General features: G+C 36.5%; 2 protein-coding genes across 2 annotated transcripts; both read right to left on the minus strand.

The window, feature by feature from the left end:
* Positions 1-507: 507 nt before the first annotated feature.
* Positions 508-1,194, minus strand: LOC109158579. The gene has a single exon (XM_019306465.1). It carries the CDS (start codon positions 1,192-1,194, stop codon positions 508-510), a length of 687 nt encoding a protein of 228 aa, XP_019162010.1.
* An 8,529-nt stretch (positions 1,195-9,723) lies between these two features.
* On the minus strand, positions 9,724-13,803 carry LOC109158571 (codeine O-demethylase-like). The gene is made up of 4 exons (XM_019306460.1): positions 13,549-13,803; positions 13,176-13,423; positions 11,355-11,682; positions 9,724-10,210 (listed from the first exon to the last, which is right to left on the minus strand). Exons 1-4 carry the CDS (start codon positions 13,792-13,794, stop codon positions 9,965-9,967), a joined length of 1,068 nt encoding a protein of 355 aa, XP_019162005.1. The 5' UTR covers positions 13,795-13,803; the 3' UTR covers positions 9,724-9,964.
* Between the last annotated feature and the right edge of the window lie 11,066 nt (positions 13,804-24,869).

A 24,869-nucleotide genomic window follows, 5' to 3' on the forward strand; every position in this document is an offset into this window, starting at 1 on the left:
ATAAATTCCATCACGGTTTTTACAACCCGAGAGAGACTGCCGATCTCTACTGGTAGTGCTATCTTTCCTTCAGGATGGATGGTGTCGCCAGTAAAACCAGACAGAGGGATTCCGATCGGGGTAAGCTCGATCAGGTCAAGCTTGAGTTTTTGAAAAACATCTATATACAAGACGTTCACACAACTGCCCGTGTCTATCATGACCTGGTGCACATCCGTTCCCATGATATCGATCGTGACCACCAACGCCTCTGCTTTTTCTCCCCGGTTTCTGACCCTATGAGTCCGACCGGGAGTCGTTCTCGGGACCCCAGACCTCCGTCGGGGCCCCTGAATATGACATGAATGACCTACTTTCCTGATGGCGTGTGTGGATCGGGATTCCGATCGTGGTCCTTATCCATCTTGTTCTTATTCGATTTTTTGAAGGAGTTCTTCCAGGAAGATTTCTTTTCTTCCTTCTTTGCGGTAAACTCAGTGAGTTTGCCTGATTGTAGCAAATCCTCTATCACTTGTCGTAGGGTGGTGCAATCCTCTGTTTCGTGTCCCTTACTGCGATGATAGACGTAATACTTTGCTTATCACGACCCTCTCTCTGAGGCTCCGAAAGCGAGATCATATTGCACGATTGTGTAAACCGGAGGACGTCAACTGCTGGTCTGTTTAACGGCGTGAAGTCGGGCAACATACCCCGACCTCTGCCGGATCTATCATTCTGCCGACCTCCTTCCTGACGGCCCTGCGGCTTTCTGCTACCCCCGGCCTCCTGCTGCCGTTTAGCCAAGTTCAATTTGCCAGCATTGGCATAGTCGGTGACCCGACAGATGGCTTCGTCATATGTGGTCGGTGGGTGCAGGAAGAATTCTTGGTACAAGGCTCCCGCTCGTAGGTTGGAGTGGAGTACATTTATCGCCGTACGGTCGTCCAGCGGCTCAACTTTCCCGATCCCAGCCTTCCACTTAACTAAGAAGTCTATCAAAGATTCGCCTTCCAGCTGCTTAGCCTTCTCAAGGTACGTGAAGTGCTTTCGCACCTCCTTAGACGTCGCGAACTTGTGCACGAATTTCTTCGCGAATTCGGCAAAGCATGCGATCGATCCGGGTTCCAGTGTTTTAAACCAATCTGCCGCCCTCCCGGTCAAGGTCGAATAGAAGGCCCGACACATTACTGCATCGGTCACTCCCATCATCAGCATGTTACCGTAGTAGGAGTTGATGTGGGCTTCCGGGTCGGTCTTCCCGTCGTAACCCTTGTTCCCCGGGATGCGCAAGTCATGGGGTTACGGCAGGCTCATAATGTCAGCTGTGAACGGATTGCGTAATAGTGGTGCTTCGGGTTCAGCCGACCGATGGCCGTGCTCTTGTTTCCACTTGTTGAATTCTTCCGGGACTTGACGTAGCAATCCTTTTGCTTCGTTCTGTGGATCATCACGGTCAACAGCTCGTCTTGCCAGCCTTCTGGATCTGCAACTACTGGCCTCGCCCGACCCCTCTCTTTGGCCGGTAAGCGGGGCGTTTACAGATTCCTCCATCACCTGTCGGGCTCCGACCCGGTGGTGTACTAACAGTTGAAGGCGTACGAACGCGCTGGTTCTCGCAGGGAATTCCTTAGCCCTCTGCTCGGGTGCGCCCGCCGGTCCAAGCCTTGAACGGGCGTGGCATCACTCGAATTGGGCGCGGCAGAGCTCGGGGGCCGCCGCCGACGCTGATGCCTCTGACTGGTTGTGTTCGGGCGTATTCGGTACTGGCATCGGCACGTACGGTTGCTATGGGCCCGATGCCGCGAGGTACTGATATTGAGCTCCGAAGAACCGTTGGGGGCTTTGCCAGTACGGGAAGGTTGGGTCAAATATCCCAGCGGGGTACACCGGGTACTGGAATGGCATCTGTCCCGCCATGGCCGGGAATGCCAGCCCTGGTTGCATGAAGTTGACAGGATCCGGAGTCGGTCCCCTTCCCGGTGGTGTATTGAGATCCACTCGTGGATTCATCTGTAAGCGGAGGTCAGAAGTGCTCTCCTCAGCTTCCGCATCGTTGTGGAAATCCATGAATGGAAACATATTCAAAGGGATCGGTTTTACTGTTGCCGGGTGACTTTCAGTTCGATCCCCATGGACGGCGCCAAAATGATATAGTATATACCGGTTACAGTACGTATACAGACTAGGGGTTAACTCTCGGGTTCCTAACGTGTGGTCGGGAAGCTCCGGCTTAACCTCTTCGCCAAAAGTCCCTTTCAAGCTGCATTTAATGCGCTTTATATAGGGGGGGTAGAAGGCATCTCGGGGCTCTCGGCATGGCGGGCTTGCACCGGACACTGGTGGGGCCGAAAGCTGGCCGCCACGCGGCGCCCAAAGCCTGACATTTTATGGGTTTAAGGGCCAATAACCAGACCGGATCCGACCGACACGGACCGATCGGTCGGGTCGAGCATTGACCTGCGCCCAGGAAGGGGCACGGTCGGGACGAGCGCCCTTGGTCGGCCCGTCGGACGGTCGCGCGGGGCCAGGTGTGCGCGTTTTACCCGAACCCGGGCGTACAGCCGATTGCCAGTTGCATGGCCCGGAGCCCGGGGGTATATCCCTATCAAAATATATATATATATATATATATATATATATATATATATATATATATATATATATATATATATATATATATATATAATATGGTTGAGAGTTTATTAAAAATCTAAGGGTCAATTTTATAATTATTACAAACTCTTTTTTTTTTTTTTGAATGTAATTATTACAAACTCTTAAATTTGTAATATTTTTAAAATGAGCTTCGCCCCTTTTCAATTTATTTTTCAACTAATTAACGTCAACAATTGATCTACCCAAATGGATGGATCAGATCAGTCATAAGTTTTTACATGAGAACATGTTCTCCCATGCATCCTTACATGCGAAAGTGCACTGCACTTAGAGTTTGGATGTTAGAATGTATGACTGAGTGATTTTTGCTTTACATGGTTTAGGGGTTCACTTTTTACTGCTTATGGTTTATGACTTACGATTTCGATTTAAAATTTAGCTTTTTATTGATTTTTAAAAGTTATCTAGGAATAGACTTTTAGTTGTTATAAAGTGCATAATATATTGTTTTAAGTTGCAAAGTGAAGTTGATGACAATATTTAAAGTTGCTGCAGTTCTTTATCACTTATGGAGTGCGAGAAACACGGCAGTCTGGGAGGCCTATTTACGTATGCCGAATCACGTATGGAGAGCTGCTATGGCGACGGTAACGGCGTGGACTTCAGCGGGCCAGCATGCCACGGCTCCATCACAGCAACAGCAGCACCCCCCAACCATTACAGGACTACGTTGCTTCTTCGATGCCTCATACGATCCAGATTCAGGAGCAGCGACGTGCGGAGCAGTGTTGCTAGCGGATGGGGACGCTTTCGTAGCAGCTATGAACGGTGTACTACCAAGCTGTGAAAATGCTCTTACCGCTGAGGCACTGGCCTGTAAGGAAGCGTTGTCTTGGCTCAAGGCTCCTGACATTACGGCTGTTACACTTTTCACGGACTGTGCAATCCTACAGAGTTACATTACCAAGCTAACCTCTACTCTTTGATCATATGTTGGCGTTGTGATTGATGACTGCAGAGCTACCATGGCTACTTTTTCTAGTAGTACTATATTCTTAGTACCTAGGAATTTAAACGTTATTGCTCATAATTTAGCTTCGACCATATCGGCTCAGGCCACGATGTATTGGGATTCTGTCCCACCTGACTTTATTTTGCCGCATCTTTAGTAATAATATTGCTCGATGTTTTGCTTTCAAAAAAAAAATGTTCATTCTTGAAAACTTTTAAGAAGTGCAAATTTGAGTGTTCAAATTTGCATAGTAAAGTTGGTGTAGATTTTCTAAACACGTGGTGCATTTATGCATACCAAATGGTGCATAACCGCACGTCCCAGAGTTGTGTATTTTATGGTGAATTTGTGCATTTCATCCCGGTGCATTTTTAAACATTTTGTGGTGCATTTGTGCATACCAAATTGTGCAATCCACACCGCCAGACGAGATTAGGGCGCTGCATTTGAACTAGTATAAAAAAAACATAATAAGTGTGAATGAATCTTATACCCTTCATTTATGTCCGTTTTATTGTTACATTTTTTTATACATTATGTGATAAAAGGTGTATGTACTATACAATATTTTGGACAAACATACCCCTACCGTTATAATTTTCGTTATCTTTTCCACTATTGTTACCATGCACATGCATCCACCATATATTTTTTTTATTTTCTTCAATAATAATAATATATAAACATTATATATTGAAATTATATGTTAGTTATTTCCTAAAATATAAATATCAAACTTATCAAAGTGTTTTACATTTGTATTATTATTATTTTTTTTGGTGTAAACCACGAGGTGGTTCGGATTTTTCGTTGTCCGTTTAACGGTCCAGATACACCCGATTAATGGCCCAAGGGAAATCGTCACTTGTGGTAATCGAACTCCAATTATCCCCTCCCTCACAAGGAGAGCTCATTTGCCATTTGAACTACCCGTTGGGTTATTATTATTATTATTATTATTATAGTGTGTGTGTGTCTATATATATATATATATATATATATATATATATATATATATATATATATATATATATATATATATATATATATAAAAGAACATTCATATGTGGTTATGTCATTAGGTGTGGCGGTGTGGTCGTATCTGTGTTATTGAATAACTTTAATCTAACGGCAGTGACTAATTCTGAGGATTTTCGCGCATTTTGGTAAGTGGGGTGTTATGGTAAATACAGTGGCTATTTTTATAGCGGCCGGGTTCCAGAATACACTAACAGTGTTGACAGCATGCACTAATAGTGTAATAAAGCACACCACGGTGAAACACATCAATAGTGTATTCCCGAACACTGTATGGTGTATTTATTCATATTTAATTGCGCATTTTTGGTGATGCATACTTAATTTGTGTATTTTTTTGCTGTGCATTTCATAACATGAATGGTATATATTTGTATAACAATTGGTGCGGCTGCACTAACCACACGGGAAGACGTTGCCGCACCTGTACTTGGCCCCAATGGGAATCTACAAATACACCAGAGTAAGGATAATAATGCACCAATTACACAAATAAAACACACAACAATATGATTTCCCTTATTCCGGTGCCCTATGACGAGTTTATCCTTGCAGTTCGCTGGGTAGGAGAACGTACGCGAAAATACTGGAAGAATCTTGATTAATGTGATTCATTGGTTTTATCAAATCTAATGGTCTGTAATTGACCATATGACCATACCTAACAACATGGCTGCACTTAATCGTCCTTTTATATATATATATATATATATATATATATATATATATATATATATATATATATATATATATATATATATATATACTGTGTGGCGGTGGAAGTTGTTTATGAAAGAGTGATTATTGATGGAGAAGCTGCCACCGCCTGATTTATACAACTTGTGATGAGCGTTATAACAGCTAACTAGTTCTTTGATATATTCCACATTCCATTTATGAAACCTGTAAAATCCCCCTAGGTCCCTAAGTTATATAGACATTTACAAAATATATGAAATAAACTTATTTTATGAATAATTCAAGTAGCCTAGGCAAGCTAAAAGGAGAGGTCCACATGACCACATGCATGACCGCATGGATTCAAAGGTTCAAAACTTCAAGTCGCCTTGACAGGATCCCATTAGAATCACTAAGAATTGTAAACAAATTTCATTCATCTATCTAAGATACATGATCAATGGCAGAAAATTAAAGAAAAATACTATAACATTTTTGTTATTACGAGTGTTCATCTTGTAATCGATAATTGTGCATTTGTGGATAATTACTAATTGTACATCTGGAAACATTCTTCAAACATAATGTCAAGTAATTTCTTAAAAAATACGATGATGTTTCTATAATTACTTCTTTAATTACAATTGTGTATCTTGTAATACTTGATTATTATGTATTTATGGATAACTTTTCTCCAACCACTAGTACAAAAAAGAACATAAGAGACTGAATTTTCGCTATCCGATCCTTCTTAAAGGAAGGGTTGTATATTCTTAAAAAAAATATTGCCAGTGACAATTCCGTAAAGGAATAAGGGTCAAATAGGCTACTGAACTGCACACCAAACTACAATTAAGCCATCGAACTCAAAAAAGATACAATTAGATCCCTGAACAACAAAAATTAATGCAATTAGGTCTAAAATAACATGTTTACCTGCCATGTAGGTTGCGAATTTTTAAAATAATTTTAAACAAAAATTTTTTTTTTTTAAAAAAAAAGAAAACCTTCGTCTCCATGGCCAGGAGACGAAGGTCCGATCCCTTCGTCTCCTTGGCCATGGAGACGAAGGGCGGCTGGAGACGAAGCCGTTCTTTTTTTTTTAATTATAATTTTTTAATTAATTTTTTGTTTAAAATCATTTTTAAAATTATTTTGAAAATCCGCAACCACCACGTCAGCAAAATATCAGGTAAACAGGTCATTTTAGACTTAATTCCATGAATTTGTGTAGTTCAGGAACCCAATTACATTTTTTTTTAGTTCGTTGGCCTAATTGCAACTTAATGTGCAGTTCAGTGACCTATTTGACCTTTATTTCTTCCGTAAATAATTGATTAACCACGTCTTTGTTAATTAAAAGGGACGCGGTTTTAAAAGAAAAAAACCCTTTTACATTTTGTGACCATTCCTCGTAGAAAGTGCGTATTAAAAAAATTAAAAAAAAAAAAAAAAAAAAAAAAAAAAGAAAAAAGGTAAGACTTTCTTCAACTGTTTCTACTAGAAACAGTCGCAAGAAGTTAGCCTTAAAAAATAATTCTTTTGCTTTCTGCTACCATTTCTCTTAGAAATAGTAGCATAAAGTAGGACCAAAACCTTAAGTTTTTCATCAAATCTCTTATCTTCTACCTTACACTACAAATCAAAATCTAACCTCTCATTTACTTTTCTCTTTTACTTTTTTTTTCCTCTCTCTCTACGACATACTCAACTCCTCAGGCAACCTTCTTGTTCGATAATATAAGCAACGTCAACACAAGGGCTGACAACCTTTTAGGAAAGAAGGACAAATTCAGGTGTATGACTGTAAGGGAGTTTGTGCTGTATTATAATAACATTACCTTAAAAGTGTTATTTGTCCAGTGACAATGCAGTCAAAATAAACTGGTACACTGTCAATAGGCAACACAGAATAACCACGTTAAGCTTGCAGCAGCTTAAACGTAGACGAACCTGTCTATTGCTCAGATTCAGGGATATAAAAGCGATATGAGAGAAAAGGCTCTGTAGAGAATTGCTGCACTTGAAAATGGAAGTGAAGGCTACTTATATACTATTTAATATAACATCTTCCCTTCCTCCAGCCACAGATTAAATGCAAAATAAGGGGAAGAGTTTTGAATGTGTGGGCATGGGCAACCGATTGCATGACCATTACTACGAAGGGAAAATGTGGACCAAAATTATAGCTTTTTCCCATTAAGGGTCCGTTTGGAAAGCAGGAAAATGACTTCTGGAGAATGTTTTCTGGAAAATGAGTCATTTTCCGGAAAATATTTTCCTTTCCAGTGTTTGGTTGCATTTTGGAAAACTGTTTTTGTGTGTTTGGTTCATTTTCTGGAAAATGAGTAGAATTGTATAATTAAATATTTTAATTATTTTATTTAGAATATTACAACATGTATAATAATATAATAATAATTTTAAATATAATAAAAAATAACTAATAATATATCAAAAATATTGTGGTGGTGGTGGTGGTGGTGTTATTTGTTATATAATAATAATAATAATAATAATAATAATAATAATAATAATAATAATAATAATAATAATAATAACTGGTGGTGGTATGACGGTGGTAGCAGTGGTGGTGGTGGTGATGGTGTGGTTGCGGTGGTATGGTGGTGGTGGTGGCGGCGACGATGGTGGTTGCGGTAGTATGGTGGTGGTGGCGGCGGCAGTGGTTGCGGTGGTATGGTGGTGGTGGTGGCGGCGACGATGGTGGTTGCGGTAGTATAGTGGTGGCGGCGGCGGCGGTGGTTGCTGTGGTATGGTGGTGGTGGCGGGGGCGGTGGTATGGTCGTGGTGGTGGCGGCGTCGGTGGTGTGATGGTGGTGGTGGTTGCGGTGGTATGGTGGTGGTGGTGGTGGCAGTGGCGGTGGTATGGTGGTGGTGGTGGCGGCGACGGTGGTTGTAGTGGTATGGTGGTGGTGGCGGTGGTAGTGGTGGTGGTGTGATGGTGGTGGTGGTGTGGTTGCGGTGGTATGGTGGTGGTGGCGACGGCGGTGGTGTGATGGTGGTGGTGGCGGTGGTATGGTGGTGGTGGCGGTGGTGGTGGCGGCGACGACGGTGGTTGCGGTGGTATGGTGGTGGTAGTGGCGGCGACGGTGGTGGTGGTGGTAGTGGTGGTGGTGTGATGGTGGTGGTGTGGTGGCGGTGGTATGGTGGTGGTGGCGGTGGTTGCGGTGGTATGGTGGTGGTGGCGGCGACGACGGTGGTTGAGGTGTTATGGTGGTGGTGGCGGCGGCGGCGGCGATAGTGGTAGTGGTGGTGGTGGCGGCGACGGTGGTTGCGGTGGTATGGTGGTGGTAGTGATGGTGGTGGTAGTGGTGACGACGATGGTGGTAGTGATGGTGGTGTGGTGGCGGTGCTATGGTGGTGGTGGTGGCGGCAACGATGGTTGCGGTGGTACGGTGGTGGTGGTGGTAGTGGCAGCGGTGGTGGTGGTGGTGGTATGATGTTGATGGTGGTAGTGGTGGTGGTGTGGTGGCGGTGGTGGCGGTGATATAGTGGTGGTGGTGGTGGTAGTGGTAGCGGTGATATAGTGGTGGTGGTGGTGGTAGTGGTAGCGGTGGTGGTGGTGGTGGTATGATGTTGATGGTGGTAGTGGTGGTGGTGTGGTGGCGGTGGTGGCGGTGATATAGTGGTGGTGGCGGCGGCAGTAGTGGTGGTGATGGTGGTGGTATAATGTTGATGATGTTGGTGTAAAAGTTGGAAAATGACTTCCCCCCAAAAAAAAGGGGAAGTCATTTTCCTCCAAAACAAGCTTATTTTCCAAAGTCAATGGAAAATGATTTCCGTTGACTTGATTTTCCAAGCACATCCCAACAATGAAAACTTGGAAAATGATTTCCAGAACTCATTTTCCAGGTTTCCAAACACACCCTAAATGAATTTTCCAACATAGGCGTATGAAGAATAGGAAACCTTTTCTCCTTTGAATGTATCGCCAACAATCCCCCATTAAGATTAGTTTTGAAATTTGAAAAACTAGTGTTAATATTTATTCTTTAATTCATGATTTTGAATTTTGTTCTCATTCCTCAAATTTTGAAATGTTAAGTTAATAGTAAAATGAATATAAGTTATAAAAATGTTGCCAAAAAATAATTGATAATTTTTATTTGATAAAATTGTGACAAACAAGATTATTATTGTATATATTTTGTATCATGTGAAAATTATGTAATACCGATTAATATGGATATCAATTGTTACATAAAGTATCATTAAAATTTATTATCAATAATACATAATATAATTATGTATAGTATATATAATATGATATCATGTATAATCCGTAGTCATGTTGATTGACATTTTAATTTTTTGCTATAATTCTGGCCACCCAACAAAAATTTTCTTGACTCCTACCAAAAGACATCCTACCAAAATCTTACATTTTATTAGTTCAAGATAGACTATCATTTTATAATAAAGCTTCAATACAAAATATACATATCATCCCCATCACCAACAATACAGTCCTATATTTCTTCACATGCAAGAACTAGCAAAAGCATTCGAACAGCAGGAAGACATACATATTCACATATCGATTATTTCTAGCTTGAAATTGAAACATCAAACCACATAATATAAACAAGATGCTAATAATCCTTAAACAAATTTGCTTAGTTACGTTATCCTCATTCGATGAAGAACGGACTTGCCATCTAGTTTGCGTGAGAAGAATTCTTTCACATATTCCTCCATTTTCATTCTCTTGAAAGCTGGTGGGTTTTGGTGGTTTGTTAAGCAGGGTGAGGGTCCAATCTCAGCCTCCATCTTTGGGTTAAAAAACATGGCGATGGAGATCCTTTCTTTAATCAAATTCACCATCACTCTATGCTCAATGCTTTTATATAAACCGTTGCTGAATATCTGCACACATATAACCAAACCTCTATATCACACAAAGATTAATATTAATATTCAACGTTGCTCCCGTACGAGTTTAGCTTACAGATTCAATAGTCAATATTTAGGAGAAGGGGAAAAGATTCGACGTCCTATCCTATACATATATGGAATATTTATAATAATTAGTAGTATATAGTATATGATTGAGTTAGCACATTTATATATATATGATTCGTAGATCATTCAATTTTTAAGATATTTGATCACCTAAAATGAATTGGTTATCTTAATGGATAGCCATTGATCAATCCATAAAAACTTGAGAATCTTCATTGATGGCGGATTGATTTTATTTTTCCAGAAATCATATTTGCCGCCAAAAATTATTTCTTGGTGCAGTAGAATATTATATTAGTAAACTTTCGTGAAATTAACAACAACAATAACAACAACCATAACAATAATAATAATCATCCATCAACAACAACAAAATAACCGGACTAGCCTAGTCCAGTATAATAACCAAATATATAGCAGACCAACACACCCATTTGAGACCACTCAAATAAATAGAGAACTGAGCATGCATTGAGATAGAAATTCAAAAATATCCTTCAAATAACAATTTCATATGACATTTTTGATAAAATGAGTCAATTTTTATTTTCTATTAGTAGCCAAATATTTAAAAATCCAAAAGATCACTTCACTAAAGGAGTGTTTGATAAATGACTGTTAGCTAATTGTATTAGTGGGTTTGACTAAACTAGTTGATATTATTAGCTAATTGTAAAAAAGTGTTTGGTAATTAGCTGTTAGTTGTTAGCTGATTCCATACAAAATAACTGTCTAAAAAAGTTGATCGAAAAAGCTACTTTGAACAGCTTTTGAATTTTAGCATTTTGGAGCAATAAGTTGTTACAAAAAGAATCAAACACTCATATTGATTGTTTAACCAAGTCAAACAGTTAATAGTAGTCAAATAAGTTAAAATTAAGTGATATTCTAATTATTTTACCAAACAGGACCTAAGTCATTTTCAAGATTTTGTAAACCTACCCTTAATTGAAGACTTGCCTATTCGAAAGCTGAAAAGTGCAAACAATTAGATCAATAAATTAATGATATAACAAAAAACAAATAAGTGTAAAGAAGTATAGAAAACCTCTAGAATGTCTCCAATATTGACAACAAAGGCATCAGGGTGGAGCTCCACCGGGATCCAATTCCCATCGTCAGTTTTGACCTGCAACCCATCAACGCCGTTAACCTGGTGGAGGATGGTGATCAAGGTGGCATCGGAGTGCGGCGTAATTCCGGTCACCAGCTCCGGTTTAGGACACGGCGGATAATAAGTCATCCTCATGGATTGCATCCCATCCTCTGCCATATCTTCCATTTCTGTCTTGCCAATCTTTAATGTTTGAGCAATAAACCCTAGAAGTGTTCTTGAAAGATCTTGCAATTGCAAGATGTAAGCTTCTAGGGCCTCCCTATGTTAAATAAAAACAAAACAAAACAAAATTTATAAAAAAAAAAAAAATCTTGAAGACATTTTTTTTTTTTACATCAATTAGCTAGCTATTCAAGAATCAAAATAAACAATAATTATAGATTTAATATAAATATGAATATATATCATGTGAGAATATATATATATATATATATATATATATATATATATATATATATATATATATATATATATGATTTGGATCAAATAGGACTATTGCTATAGGAGAGATAGTAGAAATCAATCAGAGCTATCAATATGGAATGATCTAAAAGTTTTAAATAATGAGGAAAACATGCAATATTAATTTTGTAGATAACTCAAACATTAAAGTATAATTATTAACGCTATAGTGTATAGTTCAAATGCCAACACCATAAAGTCTATTCGTCATATGTATTAGTGCAGTGAACTGATTGACTCTATAGTTTTGCTTAGTTGCACTTTATTTTTTTGAGTACTACTGATTCTATTATATTGTAGTATCTATTCATTTATATTTTTCTCAACCTGTTAAAGCAATTAAAAAAGAGTCAATACCGCCTCCACTGAGGCTATCTGTTTATCTATACTTAGTTGCACTTTATAGTTGTATGTAAGTGTTGATAGTTGTATTCTAAAGTTCAAGTTATTTATAGAAATGCCGTCACATTTTTTGAACAGATGTAGTTTGTTGTTCGTTTTTATAAAAAGTGAATGGATGAAGATTTTAACTTAAAAGAAAAAAAGGTGGTGACATTATATTTATGTAAATAAATAAAAGTTTGAATAAATAAATCATGTATATCTACCTAAAATACTGTGTGCTAAGTTTTTTTTTTTTTTTTTTTTCTAAAAAATGTTTATATATGTTTTTCAAAGGAATTCTTGCGTATTTAGTCCAAAATCATGCATGTTTTGACTAAAATAATATGGTTTCAATCGAAACGATGTAGGCTTATCTCAAGCTTATGCCTACATATATACAAAAATGTTACCTCCATTTTTCATTAAACTTAAGAAAATTATTCAAAAGAATCGGATGTTGTTATATTTCTTAGGGTGTGTTTGGTTCATTGATTTACAAACCAATAATGAGAATCAAAATTATTTTTAGTGTTTGGTTGATAATTTTTTAAAATACACTATGAGTTTTGATTACCCCTTTAATTAAAAATATCATTCCCTAATTAATGGTACCACCATCTTATTCCTAATATGATTTTTAAGTTTGAATTAGTGATTTTAGATTTTTGTTTTGTTCATATTGGTATTTTGGATGTCATTATATTAGGATCAATTTGTTTTATTTTTTATTTTTATATTTTTAAAATATTTATTCCCAGGGTCATACATAACCAAACAGGTAATCATTTCAATTTCACCCTACTACCAAACATGCAAAATACTTTTACCAAAACCTATTATCATGACCAAGTATTTGATTCACATCCATTTGTGGGAACCAAACACACCCTTAGTTGAATTGATTACCTGAGTAATGAAGGGAGCTTAGGAAGTAGATGAGGCTTCCTTCTGTAAATAGGGTTGGTGATCATGTAAAACCTATCAGCCCAGTCAACTTTTTGACCTTCAAAGTGGATAATGGTTTGGCCATAGCCTTCAACTTCTCCAGGCCTGAGTTTGTATACCAATTTTTCTTCTAATGGAAGGCTGTAAAATTCTTCAATTCCATTCCTAAGTTTTTCCAACAGTGAAGGGTTGACTCCATGATTCACAAGCTGTAAATTGAAGTGAGATATTATATTGTATCTCTATTCTCATGAATGTTTCTCATGAAGCTTTTCTTATCTAACCAAGAAAAAAAAAAAAAATTTCTTGATAGAAAAAAGAAAAACAAAAGAACCTGAAATATGCCCCAGTCTTTGCAAGCTGAGTTTAGCTTCTCTAACCCAAGATCTTTGGTTTCTTCCATGAGTAAAGTTTGGAGATCAATGGTGGGGATTGATGGGTTGGAGTTAGGAGAGGAAATTGTGGGTTCTTGATTAACACAAATATAGCGATTTGGGATGGCAAGAATAGGCACTTTGGTTAGTTCTTGAAGGCTTAGGGAGCTCTCTTGCCATGCTAGTTGTGGGGGTGATGAAGCCATTAAGTTCTTTTACTTAAATGTGAACTTGGATGATGCTACTACATAGAAATAATAGTAAGTATTTATAAGGAAACCTCATCCATATACAACACCAATATTATCTATAAAAGTTTTAATATTTTCATCTCCCAAATTTACCTTGGTTATTTTCATCATGTGGGTTGAGTGTCTACATCAAGAACTTATGAGAGGTAGTAAAAGTTAGAGTATAAAATGAGAGTCCAACAAGTATTTTTCATTTTGATTTGTTAAAAAGTCTATTTCCCCCCTTCAAGGTAGCAATTGTCATGTCAAATATTATAAGACTTTTAAATTGGTTAACTTTAATGTGTCACATCGAATGAACTTGACCCAAGTTATAACTTGTGGTAGTCAAAGCGTAACTTTATTTCATTAACTTGCATAACAGTCAACGTCACACTTGAATGGTACGATATTGGACTCGGCCATCCAAGAAGTCCCCGCAACAAACTAGCTTTTAACTCAATAGATAGATCAAAATGGAGTTGATTATGTAATTGCATATTGGGTGATAAATTATGCCTCAATTTAGATAGTAAATTTGGGTTTGAATTGCATATTTCTATCTCTTTCAAAATATTACAGATTTCCATCCTCTTCAACCTAACCTAGATTATTAACAAATAAAAATGGCAAAATGAAATGTATTCATTTCTTTGACTCATTACTTTTTCTTCTATAATAACTCTTTTAAAAAAAATTTAAAAAAAAATCTTAATGACATACTAATAAAATATTGGTTGCACAAAATAGTCAAATGTAGATTAATTTATAAGATTGTAATCCAATTAACAACATTATTATACCATTAGGAAAGAATAACATTTTTAAATGAATAATAGTCAAACCTAGATTATATTAATTTAAGTGTTAAAATAATGTATTTTAGGAGTTAAAATAATGTGTTTTACGTTCTGGACCACGACAAATTATTATGTAGATTATAATAAAAAATATATTTTTAATATACTAAAAATACATTATTCGTGTATTGAAAATATATTATTTAATAGTGTGTAGACCATGATACACACAATAATAATTGACGGACCACGTCCACGCAATAATAATTGGGATTTGATTTATAACAGCGAAATACGTATTTGTTTAGACAATCCATACATGGTCCCGGCCCCCACGCCCACCAGCACGATCCCTCAATTATATGCACGTTTTCAAAATGTGAAACTCATTCCAAGTCACATGTAGCCTGTGGCAGGGAGTGAAGCAAATTATAGCCAGCCGTTTTTATTTTTTTCTTCTCCTGTTTAATTAGTCAATATTTACTTTTTCATAACCAAATAATATGTTAATTATAGTTACGTAATCCGTTAATTATAAATGTATCATATAAAGTAATTTTATTAATGCTTTAATAATTTCATAATATTTGAATTGTAGGTAAATAAACTCAAAGTTACAAGCTAAGCACCTTGTTCTCAGATGGCATGTAGTGACATCTCTCATTTGGGAGGTTATGAGATTGAGCTTCAGTGGAAGCGTTATTGACTTGATTGAATAGACGCTACAATGTAATATAGTTTGTAGCATTCAAAAAAAAAATCAAAGTTACAAATTCATAAATTGAGTGTTTGACTTGTAATCGTAATTTTGGTATAATTTAAAGAGTTAATTCTATTTTTGATTCCAGATTTATAGGTGATAGTCCATTTTTTAGTCCTTTTTTATTAGAACATCCTCATTTGGTCCTAGTATTATTTTGGCATGACCATTTTTAGTCCTCAGTCAACAAAATCGTCGAAATGTCGTTAAATAAAATTTCTTTAATCTTTTTTTTTTTATACAAAGTAGGCGGCGACGGGGGGAGGCGGGGGGGACTGGAGGGCGTGGGAGAGTGGCGAGCAGTGCGTTTGAGGGGTTCTTCCTTCTTCATTGCTGACTCGCTTCAGACGTTTTTTCTTTTTAAAAAAAAAAAATAAATTTAAGGGTTGTTCGCCAAAACAATGTCGTTTCAGCGAATAACCCTTTAAATAAATTGGGTTCGAGACGAATCGACCAGCTAGGCAGTCTAGGCGTCGCCTAGCCGGTCGGCTGCGGAGGATGCCGATTCTGGCATTCCTCGGCACAGTCGGACGCCGCCTAGCGTCTAGGAGCGAGTTTTGCAACAGAGATTTTTATATTTATTTAAAAAAAATCTATAATTAAAGACTGAAATGCCCTTGTATTTAAGGATATTTAAACTATTTTGTTGATAAAGGACCAAAAATGGTCATGTCACAATAATACTAGGACCAAAAGTAGATATTCCTTAAAGTGGATTGACACATATAAATCTAGGACTAGGACCAAACATGGAATTAACTCTAATTTAAAGATATATTTGATTGAAAAGTTGCAAGTTTTTATTATTGACTTAGATATTAATTTTATAAGCATGGAGTTAATAGATTATGTAACTGCAGTGTACATATTATGTATGTACATATAGTACCAATGCTGTTTCATTTTCCACAAAAAAAAAAAAAAAAAAAAAAAAAAAAAAAAAAAAAAGAAGAAGAAGGCATCACTAAAGGCACCATTTATGTAAGTTATGAAAATATAGGTAAATAAACTTAAACCTAAATGTTTATAAATTGAGGCTCTATTTGGTAGAGTTATTTTACTATTTTTTTTTAAAGAGCTTATAACTTATTTTAAGATACAAATAAGCTATAGCTCTGTTAGATTAACCTAGAGAGCTTAAAATAATAGCTTATTTTGAAACACTCATCCAAGTAGCGTTTCAAAATAAGATATAGCCTTTTAACATTTTGTTCCATTTTTATCCTTATTAATTTACAAAAATGACATCATTTACCCCTCTTTAATCAAAATCCTAATATCTAATTTTTCCTAATTCTATTTTTTTTTTGAGAAAATTGTAATTTATGCCCCTCCATAATATGCCAATTATCAATGTCACCCCTGAATTATTAGTGGTGCAAATGTTGCCCCTCGATTTTTAAAACGGTACATATATTGCCTCTCCTGTGCTGTACATGAGGAAAATTGAGGTGCAACATTATATTTACACTACGGGAGGGGCAATATAAGTACCATTTTGAAAATTGAGAGGCAACATTTACACCACTAATAATTCAGGAGTGACATTGATAATTGACATATTATGGAGGGACATAAATTACAATATTTCCTTTTTTTTTCTTTATTTTCTTTTTCTAAAAACTCTTCTCCTCTCAGTTCTTTACCTTGTATTTTTTCTAAACATTCTTTCTCTTCCCGATTCTTTACCATACGGGTTCATCAATGTGAGAGACAAATAAAAAAGCCTCAATAGGAAATGCGGATAAATTTCAGCCGTAGATGCAATCCAAATCAATAGCCCAAATTGAATTTTAATTAAAAAATGCGCGGTCGTATATTTGTAATTTTGAGTAAATAAGTCAGCTTGTCTTTTGTATCCGAGTGCACATTTATTGCCCTTTTTCGAGTGCACATTTTTCATTCTTCAAGTGCATATTTCTCTTCTTCGAGTGCATCATTTTTATTTCAGTACTTAGTTTCTCCTTTGAATGCACATCTTTGTGCCTTTGAGTGTAAAAATTTGGTCTTCAAGTGCACGTTTTGTAGCCTTCAAGAGTGCATGTTTTCCTGTCTAAGAGTGCATAATTAGTTTACTTTGGATTTTTCCTTTTAGTGTCCTTTTTTTTTTCTCTCCCTTGCCTTCTAGTGATCCTTTTTATGCTTTTAAGTGCTCAATTTAATGCCTACAAGTGTATGTGAGTGTTACTATTGCGTAATTTTTATTTTTTATTAAAAAAAAAAAAAACTTAATTAGCATTCAAGTGAACCATATTTTTCCTTCAGTGCAGATTTTTTGCCTTCAAGTACACATTTTTATGCCTTTAAGTGCACAATTCTGGGCAGTATTTGTTATATCTTGTACATTCTTTTCAATAACATATAACTACATTTCTAATGAAATTTATGAGATTTACAAACGATTTGCATGTGTAATTGGTTTAATAACACTTAAGTTGAATAACCTCCCTTTTTGGTACCATAAATTGCATAAATTGCACATCTATTTGCCTTCGAATGCAATTTTTTTTTTGCCTTCAAGTGCACATGTTTTTTTACCTTCTTGTGCATGATTTTGAGCTTTCAAGTGCACATTTTGCACTTTTGCATGGGAAGTGGCATGCGCACCAGATCCTAAACATATATATATATATATATATATATATATATATATATATATATATATATATATATATATATATATATATATATATATAGTTTATATCATTACATATCACAAGATGACATAATATTTAATATGCTCGAGCAGCTAGCATCTAGATTACATACCGCCCGATGATCATCAAGATTTTACTTCGACTAGCTCCGGCAATAAAAATTTAAGTGAGTCAACTAGTAAGATGAAGGATATTCGAAATAATATTCTTTATTTATTATGGGATGCTAGATCATAAATGTGATACATATTTAGACTTTGAATTGCAATATATATCACTATTTAAATTTGAATTTATAAATTTATAAAAAATAGTAAATACCACCTATGGTCCCTCGAGTTTGATGGCATTGCCATCATTGCCCATCAATGGTCCCTAACTTCCGTAATTACCTTCCGTCATCCTCCGAGTTGCGAAAAGTGGCCTTCTAGTGTCCTACCGTTACTTGCTCCCGTCTGAGACGTCAAAATGGAGGGTAATACTGTCATTTGACTTATACGAACACAATCAGACATTAAGGAACACACATTAATAATTGAAACTTAAAATTCCCAATTTACTCTACTTAGAACCCTAATATCTTTCCCAGTCAAAAGAGAGGTGAATGCGAAGGAAACCTAGCAAATTCTTCAACGGCGAAGTAGCAATTTCAAGGTCAGAATTCAAGGCCAGACTAGGCCACTTCAACGAGGCCATGTGTTCTCCACAATGGCAGTCGAACGGTATGTGAACTAACTAAGTAGGGATTTTGAATTTGAAGTTATACATTATGAATTTGTGTTATAGGGTTGTTTCTTTGTGTTACGAAAACCTCGTATATATATTGGTTGTTGTTGTTAAAAAGTTGAGTATGTGAACTGCATTTCTTTAAACTATAGTATTGGGCTTTGTTTATGGGAGCATGGGGGCCATGTCTAGGTGGTGGGAGACCTTGTGTTGTTGTTTTCATATCATTTTCTGTAGTAAAAGCATTAAACTGTTTTTTATTTATTTATGTTGAAAGCACATATGTTGGCTTGAAATTGGGGACCACAGAGGGATAAAAGCACATGGTAGTGTGTATGTTTTGTTCTATAATTAATTATGGCTGCGTTGGCTTGAAATTGGGGACCACAGAGGGTTGAAAGCACATATGTTGAAAGCACATGAAAAAACAGTTAAATTTGTGTATTGCCTTTATGTGTATTATATTCTATCTAGGGACCACTTTGCTTGGGTTAGTAAACCATTTGAAATCCAGATATGAACTGCCTATATAATAGTGTATAATGAGCCTATTTTTGGCTACTCTACTGTACAGATAATCTTCCTGGTGGTGGTTTTGTTTTGAATTTAAGGCATGGTGGGAGGATAACTAAAATTGATAATGCAAGTTATGTTGGAGGGCAGATAAGTAGTTTCTCTAACATTGATGTGAATGAGTGGGGATTGTTCACACTTAGAGATAATGTTAAGGAGTTGGGTTATGAAATGATAGATAGCATGAAGATGTTTGAGAATCTATCAAATGGGTTGATAGAGTTAGTTTCAGATGGTGAAATATGGGATTTAGTCAAACTAATAGAGTTGCATAATGAAATAGAGATTTGGGTTGTGCATGAGGGTATGAGGATGTTGAGTCTGAAAGTGATGAGGGTGCTGATGGTGCTGAGGGTGTTGAGGATGCTGAGTCTGAAAGTGATTGTGAATGGGAATGTGAGGAGGATGCTGATTCTGATCAAAGTTATGTGGATTTAAATGACATAGATTTTGAGCAATTTGTTGATCCAACTGTTGAGTTTGGTGGCTTAAATGATGATGGAACTGGTTTGGCAGTGCAAGTTAATGAAGATTTAGATATAAACTTTTTAGATGAGGACAGTGAGAAAGACAATGATAAAGAAGAGGAAAAAGAGTATGAACTACCAAAGTTTAAAGTCAAAATTCAGATGGCAACAACTACATTCTGTCTTGGATTAACATTTGGTTGTAAGGAAGAATTTAAGGAGGCAATTTATAATTATGCAATGAGTAATGGAAAGGAAATTTTGTATGTGAAAAATGATAAGGTTAGGTGCATTGTTGAGTTTAATGAAACTGAATGTCCATGGAGGATTACACTTAGGAAACAAGCATCAGAAAAGGACTAGAGGATTACAACAATCAATGACAAGCATGATGGATGTTGTTGGAATAACACCAACTACATGGCTAACTCAACTACAATTGCTAAAAGGTGGAAGAATGAAGTTGCATCAAACTCCAACTGGACAGCCACTGAATTTCTTTAAAAGGTGTCAACTACTGATGGAATCTCAATATCAAGAAGGCAAGCATGGAGGGCAATGAGGAAAGCAAGGGCTGCCATTTATGGTGAAGAAGAAAAATGCTTTAATAAACTCTGGAGTTACTGCTTGGAGATTGACAAGACTAATCCAGGTTGCACATACCATGTGAAGTTGGGTGATAAACTAGATGATGGCAATAAAAGGTTCAAAAGATTTTACATGTGCTAGGAAGCATGTAAACTAGGTTATAAGTACTGTATGCCTATTATTGGAGTGGATGGGTGTCATTTGAAGGGATTGCATGGGGGTCAGTTGTTGTTAGCTATTGGAGTTGATGGAAATGATAGTGTGTTTCCTCTTGCGTATGCAATTATTGAAGGAGAGACTAAGGAAAGTTGGATTTGGTTTTTAGAACACCTTAAGACAGATCTTGCAATAACTCCTGCTGATGAACTGGAATTAACATTTATTTCAGGTATGTGAACTGGAATTAACATTCATTTCTTACAGGTTTAAAAGCTTGAGCTGCCTTCATTTATTTCTAAGTGTTAACCATTTGTTTTGCAGATAAGCAAAAGGGTTTACTCCCTGCATTTGAGTTTGTTCTTCCAGCTATGACTCACAGATTCTGTGTGAGACATTTACATGGGAACATGAAACTAGCTGGCTTCACTGGAAAGGCAATTAAAGATGGTTTATGGGATGCTGCTACGGTCACAACAGTAAACACTTTCACAGCTGCAATGAAGAAGATGAAGATTATTGAGTCCATGGCATATGAATGGCTAGTTGACAAACACCCTTCAGAGTTGTCTAGGTCACATTTTAGTACAACTGCACATTGTGATATCTTAGTTAATAACATTTGTGAGTGTTATAATTCTATTATTTTAGATGCTAGAGAGCAGCCTCTAATTAGTTGCCTTGAAACTTTGAGGAAGATAATTATGCATAGGCTGTATCAGTGTAGGAAAGATGCATGGAAATGGACTGGCCCTATATGCCCTATGATTATTAAGAAAATAGCTCAGTATGAAAAATTGGCTAGTGCGTATACAGTCATACAGAGTGATGGCAACTTGTTTGACACACGTGGGGTGAACTATAGTGAATTTGAGCAGTATGAAGTAGACTTGGGTAGAATGACATGCACTTGTAGAAGTTGGGACTTGACTGGTATTCCTTGTAGACATGTTATAAGTGCCATTTGGATGAAGCATAGTAAGGGTCAAGTCCATGACTATGTACACCAATTTTATTTCACACAAACATACTTGAAGTCTTATGGAGGTAGCATCAAGCCTATGGCAAGTCCTAGTGAGTGGCCTGAAACTGATAGACAGCCACCTCTCCCACCTCTATACACTGCCAAGCCAGGAAGACCCAAAAAAGCAAGAAACAAGGGAATTGACGAGGTATCCAAATCTGGGAAAAAGAATTGAAGGGGGTTGCTGAGGTATCCAAATCTGGGAAAAAGAAGCGAGTTGATGAGGTCTCCAATGATGGTATCCATTTGAAAAGGAGCCGTGTGAAGATGCATTGTACTAAATGCAAGAAGGAAGGCCACAACACAAGAAAATGCTCTGATGATCGTGCTGTTAGGGAGAGATTGGTAAGTGTTATGGTTTTAAATTTTCTTATAGCTTATAATCTGTGTGAAGTTTCTATCATAGGCCAATCCAAAGAAAAGAGTGAGGGTAAAGGCTAAGAAACCTACACATACTGAAGTTACACACAATAAAGCTACACACTCTGAATCTACACTGCAAGATGCTACACAAATGGAACCTACACTGCCTGATGCAACACTGGAAGAAGAAGATGATAGTTGGTTGGCAAACATTGATATTGATGCAGTGGTCTCTCAAGTGCTTCAAAACCCAACATTGCAACCACAAGTGAATGCTGAGGAAATACCATTTACAAGTCAGCCACCAATTCTTGGAGAAGAAGAAGATAGTCAACAAGTGAGTCAACCAACAAAGAAAAAGATGTTTGGCAAGGCAAGTCAAGGAAGAAAATATATGACCCGTAGCTCTCAGAAATCAAAATTCAAAAACACAAGTGATGATCCTATAAACATTGAATAACACTAGTGTTAAAGTTATAGTCTTTTTTTGTAGTCAATACTGCTGAAATTCTCCTTTTTTTTTTTTTTTTTTTTTTTTTTTTTTTTTTGTAGAGAACTAAACTCTTATTTTGGCACAATTGGTAGACAGTTGTATGTTAGTTACACTGCTGAAATTCTGTAAGACAGTAGTATGTTATTTTGGCACAATCAGTTAATCAGTTTGGTGAAATGGAATGATTGCTCAATTGGCTTTTATTGTCTTATTGTGCTTAACTTATTTGAATGGTTGATATCACACTGCAAGTCAAGCTTACTTTGAGTTCAAACACACTTCAATACCATGGTGCTTAAATTACATTGCTGAAATTTACACTGCTGAAATTCTGTTACATTGCTGAAATTAGTTAAGTTACACTGCTGAAATTATGTTAGACAATAGTATGTTTATGTTTGCTTAACTAAACACACTGCAAACACACTTCAATACCATTGTGCTTAACTAAACAGACTTCAAACACACTTCAATACTATGGTGCTTAACTAAACAGACTTCAAACACATTTCATTAAATGGTCCAAATCAGGTTACAACATTAATTGCTTGGAAGCATTTTGACAATTGCTATTGATTGAGTACTACATTTGCTAAACACATAAACTACGAATCCAGTTGCAAAGATGATTACAATTGCGAATTTGCAACATTTATTTTTCTTAGACATCACTACATTTTTCTTAGTAGCAACTTCTAACATAACCGTTAACTTCTCGATCTCTTCTTTGTCTCTATTTATCCTCTTCAATAGTCCGGGTATTATACTGATTGCCCGTGAACACATTGGAGGATCTGCCCAGTCATAGAAACCACAACCGTTGCCTCCCTAAAACCCAAAAAAAAAAAAAAAAAAAAAAAAACAAAATTCAATTCTGGAAAAATTAAACTGATTTAAAAAATTTATAAATTCAATATTATAAATTGTAAGATTACCTGTCCGGATTCAGAGCATTGCTAAAACCTCCTACCCGGATTGCGATCTGTCCAAGAAGTTTGAATCACCAGTTGATTCCCGCACTGACACTCATGACTGTGTATGGAGTAGTCTCCAAAATTATATCTCCTCCTTGAAGTACTTGAAGAAGATGACATTGTTGCTCATGAAATCACTTGAAAAAGATGAGAGCTTTGATGAAGAAGATGAAGATTAGGGTTTGGAGCGTGAAGAAGATGAAAGCATTCGGATGCTTGGAAACGACATTATAAAGGCATTAAAACGACCTATAAAGGCCAAATGACAATATTACCCTCCATTTTGACGTCTCAGACGGGAGCAAGTAACGGAAGGACGCTAGAAGGCCACTTTTCGCAACTCAGAGGATGACGGAAGGTAATTACGGAAGTTAGAGACCATTGATGGCGATGCCACCAAACTCGAGGGACCATAGGTGGTATTTACTCGTATAAAAAATGTACTTTTATGTCTTTTTACAATTATTCTCTTATTCAGCAGCTAATTTTACCAAACACCTTAATTTCAATCATTTAGCTTATTAGCTACTAGCTTTTTAGTTTCAATTACTAACTTTTCCGCTAGGAGTGCCAAACAAAGCCATCCATGAGTGTTTGACATGTAATCATGATTGTGGTACACTTTTAAGAGATGTTTGGTTGAAAATTAACAAGTTTTTATTATGGACTTAAGCTATTAATTTTATAAATATGTAGTTAACAGATTATGTACATGTAGTACCAACCTTGTTTCTGATTATGCGAAGAAAAAAAGTTGACACAAGACACCCTAAAAAAGCACCGTTTATGTACATTACAAAACGAAGTCGTTTTGAATCAAAGTCCACATTATAATGTTGACCCTGATTCACGATATCATTAACAAGTCTTGAGTTTCATTATTTGCTTTTAATAGTGAACCTTTAAATGAATGATACAATTAATTCAAATCCAATAAGGCTACAAGAATAAGAATAGAACATTTAAATTGACCCATCAAACGAAAGAAAAATTACTTTTACTTAATCTTTTAGGAATAATTGTAATTGATAAATTTTGATGATGTTATTGGATCAATGTATTTAGGAAATTTTGAGAACTTTTGAATCGAAGACTTCATGGGGCAATCCAAGATAGCTTTGGCGGCGTTTTTTACACTGCTGGAAATTTCGCTATTTCCGTCCAACATTTCCGTCCAACAATAATGTTGGTCGGTAATTTGCAAAAAATCACAACTTTCCATCACAAATAGGAATGGACGGAAAATTGGATGGAATTTTCGTATAACACTCACGCGTTGGACGGAAGTTCCGACCGACAATAAATGTTGGACAGAAATTTTGACCCACGATTGCACGTTTCGACAGAAAACTAAATTGATTAGTAGGTAAGTATTACTAAATACCGTAAATGTTGGACGGAAATTGAAATATTTAAGTTTCCACCCAACTCATGCTTACAAAATTTTAGAAGTCTTTTCGCGATCAAAAA

This window comes from Ipomoea nil, unplaced genomic scaffold, assembly GCF_001879475.1.
Source record: "Ipomoea nil cultivar Tokyo-kokei standard unplaced genomic scaffold, Asagao_1.1 scaffold2823, whole genome shotgun sequence".
In the NCBI taxonomy this organism is placed as follows: domain Eukaryota; kingdom Viridiplantae; phylum Streptophyta; class Magnoliopsida; order Solanales; family Convolvulaceae; genus Ipomoea; species Ipomoea nil.